The sequence below is a fragment of the Rhinopithecus bieti genome, unplaced genomic scaffold (genome assembly GCF_001698545.2).
Source record: "Rhinopithecus bieti isolate Rb0 unplaced genomic scaffold, ASM169854v2 scaffold_30687, whole genome shotgun sequence".
Classification (NCBI taxonomy): Eukaryota; Metazoa; Chordata; class Mammalia; order Primates; family Cercopithecidae; genus Rhinopithecus; species Rhinopithecus bieti.
In genome coordinates this window covers 950,888-956,295 of record NW_016813366.1, presented here as the reverse complement: position 1 = coordinate 956,295, position 5,408 = coordinate 950,888, and the positions used below count along the sequence as shown (strand labels likewise).

The window sequence follows — 5,408 nt, the reverse complement described above, 5'->3', positions numbered from 1 at the left end:
AAAAAAAAAAAAAAAAAAAAAAAAAAAAAAAAAAAACAAAAAAAAAACTGGAGGGTCTGCAGCGCAGTGCTTGTTCTGCAAAATCTGAGGCGCTCATTCGTGGCCAGCCTTACCTGTTATAAGGATCTTACAGATACATGTCCGTATTATGACCTTACTGCTGGCTTTGTCTCCTCTCCTCTCCCCTCCCCTCCCTTCCACATCCCTTCCCCTCCTACCTCCCCTCCCCTTTTCTTTCTTTCTTTTGTTTTTTCTTTTCTTGGCCCTCATTCTGTTTCCCAGGCTGGAGTGCAGTGGCGTGATCATGGCTCACTGCAGCCTTGACCTCTGCGGCTCAGGTGACCCTCTCACCTCAGCCTCCCAAGTAGCTGGGACCACAGGAACACACCACCACGACTGGCTAATTTTTATATTTTTTACAGACAAGGTCTCACCATGTTGCCCAGGCTAGTCTTGAACTCCTGACCTCAAGTGATCCACCAGCCTTGGCCTCCCAAAGTACTGGGATTACAGGCATGAGCCACCATGCCTGGCCTCTTTTTTTCTTTACCTAATTTCCATAGTCATTTATCTGTACATTATCTTTTTTTCTCGTTTCAGGAGCACTCGTGTTCATTGTAGAAAAATTAGAAAATGCTTATAAGCAAAAAAAGATTTTGTTTCCTTTTTATTCAACACACTACTACCCCAAGAAAGCTACTGTTTATGAACATTCTGAGATAATTTCATTCCAAGTATTTTTATGCACATTTGTTCAGCTTGCATTTTTGACTTAATGACATTTGGAAGTAGTTGTTATGTCTATAAAAACTCATCAACATTGGACTGCTGGATGGAAGCATTGTAATTTATTTAACCAGGCACATATCATCCATGATTTAGTTTATTTCCCAGTTTTCACTTTTGGAAACAATGTTACAGTCTTTGTGGCTAAATATTTGCACACATCCTCAATTGTTTTCTTAGGGTGAATGCCTACAACTGGAATTGCTGGGTCAAAATAATAAATATACGTTGTCTTAAACTCCGTTTTGTGAAAACTTGAAAAATATATATAACTTAGAATACTGTATTGAAACTTCATATACCTAGTCAACAAATCCACAATGTTCAACTTTAAGCCAGTGTTCTGGGGTAATACTCCCACCCGCTTCCCCTAACTCCTCCATTATTTAAAAACAGATCCAAGACATCATGCTAGAAAAACACTTATTTCTGTTTTTTTGGCCTGTCCCACCCCGGAGGCAAGGAACATTAGCTATTTGAAAATGGAGGGGGAAAAAAAGTGAATTACTAGGGGGAAAAAAAGATGAACATCATGTTAGCATTATCCAGTGTGGTGTTTGGGCTATTCCCATTTTCCCTGCCATATTCTAGACTCAAGACTCATCATTTGTCTCCCTGGTTTCCTGCAACAACCAATAACCATTCTCCTGTCTTCTTTCTCTCTCTCTGGATAGGCGTATATGTTTTTAAGCTGTTTCATATCTTCCCAGATTGCACTCTGGAAAGGCTGAGCAAATTCATGCTTCTGCCAGCATCATAAGGAGTGCTTGTGCTGGTTGTTAAAGCTCTGGCTTCCTTCTTTCCCTCTCGCCTTCCTTCCTCCCTCCCTCCCTACCCTTCCTTCTTCCCTTCCTTCTTTCCTTCCTTTTCTCCCTCCCTTTCTTCCTTCCTCTCTCTCTTCTTTGTTAACCTTTTTTTAATTTTTAGAACCCCTTCTCCTCACTCCGTGGGGAAAAAAAGGAAGTTTGTTTTTAAATTAGAATTCATGTGGTTATAAATGAGGTGAAAGCCCTCCTTCCTCAAAGTTTGCTCATTAAACGTTTGCATATCCTTTTTATGAATTGGCTGCTGCTAATTTTCCTACTGGAGTGATTGTCTTTTTAAAATTGTGTTCACCTATTTATGTTAATCTCATAGCATTGTGCTTATATCAGTGAATTGCTATGAATACTTTTTTGGACTAAGATAACATATATGACATTTATATGAAAGAATAAGCATTTTTATAAAGCTAACAGCTTAGAGCAGCAAGTCACCTTTAACAGTCAGAGGGACAAGTACGGCATGAGGCATGCATGCTGCTGTGAGGGGATGGGGGGATCTGAGTGTGGGCTGGGAGCCCAGGGGCACTGGGGATGCTGGCAGGGACAAGGGAGGCAGGTGCCGCTCACCTAACCTTCCTTCACTCCTCACCGTCGTGCACAAGGGAGGTGAGGCAGGAGTTACTCCTGCTTCACAGCGACTTGTCCCAGCTCACACCCTTAATGAGATCTCTTGAGACCAAACATGGGATTTTTCTACTATATCATACTGATTCATATGTTTATTTGTAGAAGGCAAATAAAGCATTAAAATATATCAAATATTAGTATAATAATAATGAAGCAATTTTTTAAATGTTCAATAGCATGAAGGCCCTGGTCCAGGTGATTATAATGTGAAAATACCTCCCACAAGCTCTATCACTTCTTGTTTTCAATCCAGAGTCCCTCGATTCTTGCCCAGCTGTTCAGTAAGTATTCGGAAAGACAGACCGCCCTCCACCCCCAGGGGTATGGTTATGGTGGTAGGTTTTCTGTTCCCATGTGTGTGGGAGGTGCGGGCTGGTGGTGAGATGGGGGAATGATCATGTGTATACAGTTCTGGTACATACAGTTGCCTGTCAAGGTAATCAGAAGTGAAATGCTCAAATACCTGGACGTTCTCAACCAACTTCGGATTCAGAGTGACTCCAGGCCCAAAATCTGTGGCTGAATTATGGGGCCACTTGGAAGCAGCACATTAGTCAGCCATCAATGTTACCAACTAGATGCTTTGTTGGGAGTGCCTGCAGTGGCTGCCTCCTGCCAGCCAGAACGGCTATTCTGTGTGTGTGTGGCTTCTGGGAGCCCAAGGAAGCAAAATTTGAAGCAGAAACATTTTTATTGAACCAAATGGGACCATTAAGGCATTAGCGATCACCCAATCCCCAAAGACTCAGGACAGACAGGGAAGAGGCTCAGGTCCATGGAGAGATACGAAGAGCGTGGATCCTGGGAGCATGCAGGACGACTCCAACCCTAGAGAAGACCAGGAAACATTATAAAAGCATAATGTGAAGTTTACCAACAGTGGATTTTTTTTTTTTTTAATGTCAAAAGAGTTTTAATTCCCATAGCTTTGTTTCTTTCAGTCTCCAACTCAGTCTGAAAGTCCCCAAGACTTGCTGGTATGTAGACTCATTTGAGGTGGCTGGGGAGACAGAAATACAAATTCTGCCTGTAAGAAAACGGGCCCACCCAGGGGGAGTCAAGGGACTAGGAGGAGAAGTTGGAGTGGTGGGTAGGAGAAGACTAGTGCTGCCACTGCCTGGGCTGCAAATCACCTCCTCTAGCCCTACCTAGCCCATGTCCCAGGCCATGGCCTTCAGAATCTCTGCCCCAGAGTTGCTGGGCAGCAGAGTAAGGTAGCACAGCCTTTATCTAGATTGATAATGGGGAGGCCCTGCCAGTGAAATTGTAGACAGACCGACAGTAGGAGGCTGGGGGATCCACACACCTTAGTGGCATCACCATGATCCAGAAACATGTTTGTCAGAGCCCACGGGGTCGGGTATTCTCAGGAACACTGAGTCATGCTAACTAAACTCCCAGGCAACTGAGCAAGAAGCCAGAAGATGTGGTGTTAACTTCTAAGCATTCACCATACGGGCCTGGTGACTGGAGCACTGATTGGTGGAGTCTCTCACTTATAGAAAATTTTCATGGAAGTTGAAGACAACCAGAAGGTTGTTGGTGGCAGTGAAATCAGGGGAGGGGAACTGAGCTTGATGTTCTCAAGGTGGCTGAACCCCAACCAACAGCCTCCCAAGGGGCGGCCTTGTAGGGTGCAGGCGCCCTGAACCTTCTGTTCTCTGCCCTGGCCTCCCAGGACTCCACATGCACGTTGCACCCTCATTAATAGCACTAATGAAGGCTTCAACTTCCTTTGACGTTTGGCCAGGACTTGATTAGATTTCCAGGCTGCTCCTCTGCTTTTGGCAAGGGAAACATCCTGTCATTTAAAGCGGTTTCTGCAGGCAGCTGATCTCATGTGCTCTGGACTGACTGCTCTGCTCCACTCTCACTGTCTCCTGAAGAGATAAGAAACTGCAGGGCAGGGTAGAAATGACAAGTAGGTGATAATAGTACAGAATAATAGTGGTGGTAGCTAACTGCTGGCCTGTCCAAGTTCCTTTGTCCTAGAGAGGCGCCAGTGAGCCTCATAGCCCCTTAGAGGCAGGTACTCTATGCCGTTTGATGGGCAAGGTGTGGGAAGCCCATGCCCAGGGTCCCACTAAGCCGTTGGTGGTGGGACTAGGACTGGAACTCAGGCTTGTTGGGCTCTAAAACTCTTGATCTTAACCATTACACTGGTGTCTCAAATGCCTTCAAGAATATGTGCATGTGCCCCCAGCATGGGAGACATCAACCTAAGAAATTGAAGTCTTAGGCCGGGCACGGTGGCTCACGCCTGTAATCCCAGCACTTGGGAGGCCGAGGCGGGCAGATCACGAGGTCAGGAAATCGAGACCATCCTGGCTGACACGGTGAAACCCCGTCTCTACTAAAAATGCAAAAAATTAGCCGGGCGTGGCGGCGGGCACCTGTAGTCCCAGCTACTTGGGAGGCTGAGAAAGGAGAATGGCATGAACCCGGGAGGCAGAGCTTGCAGTGAGCCAAGATCGTGCCACTGTACTCCAGCCTGGGCAACTGAGCGAGACTCTGTCTCAAAAAAAAAAAAAAAAAAAGAAATTGAAGTCTTAGTCTGTGAAAATGGCATTTATTTGTATTTTATCACTACAGAAGAGAAGCTTTGTTTAAATAATTGGCAAAATAGGGCCAGGTGTGGAGGTGCACCCCTGTAATGCCAGCTACTCAGGAGGCTGAGGCATGAGAATTGCTTAAGCCCAGGAGGTGGAGGTTGCAGTGAGCTGAGATTGTGCCACTGCACTCCAGACTGGGTGACAGAGTGAGACCCTATCTCAAAAACAAAACAAAACAAAAACAAACAAACAAAAAAAACCCCGGCTGGGTGCGGTCGCTCATGCCTGTAATCCCAACACTTTGGGAGGCAGAGTTGGGTGGATCACAAGGTCAGGAGACTGAGACCAACCTGGACAACAGGGCGAAACCCCGTCTCTACTAAAAATACAAAAAAAATTAGCTGGGTGTGGTGGTGGCACCTGTAATCCCAGCTACTCGGGAGGCTGAGGCAGGAGAATAGCTTGAACCTGGGAGGCAGAGATTGCAGTAAGCTGAGATCACGCCCACTATACTCCAGCCTGGTGACAGAGCAAGACTGTCTCTCAATAATATTTATAATAATAATAATAATAATAATAATAATAATATTTGTTCAAGCATTTTATAAAACAAAAACAT

General features: G+C 45.1%; 1 protein-coding gene across 2 annotated transcripts in view; it reads left to right on the top strand.

The window, feature by feature from the left end:
- The window catches only part of STPG4 (sperm-tail PG-rich repeat containing 4), a 62,808-nt gene that overhangs the window by 56,227 nt on the left and 1,173 nt on the right, over positions 1–5,408 (top strand). Inside the window, exon 6 of one of the 2 annotated variants that reach the window (XM_017847985.1) lies at positions 2,414–2,518. The exons of the other annotated variant lie outside the window; for it this stretch is intronic. Coding sequence (XP_017703474.1) covers positions 2,414–2,518 — 105 coding nt within the window. The remainder of the gene's footprint in view (positions 1–2,413; positions 2,519–5,408) is intronic. 2 annotated transcript variants of the gene reach the window in all.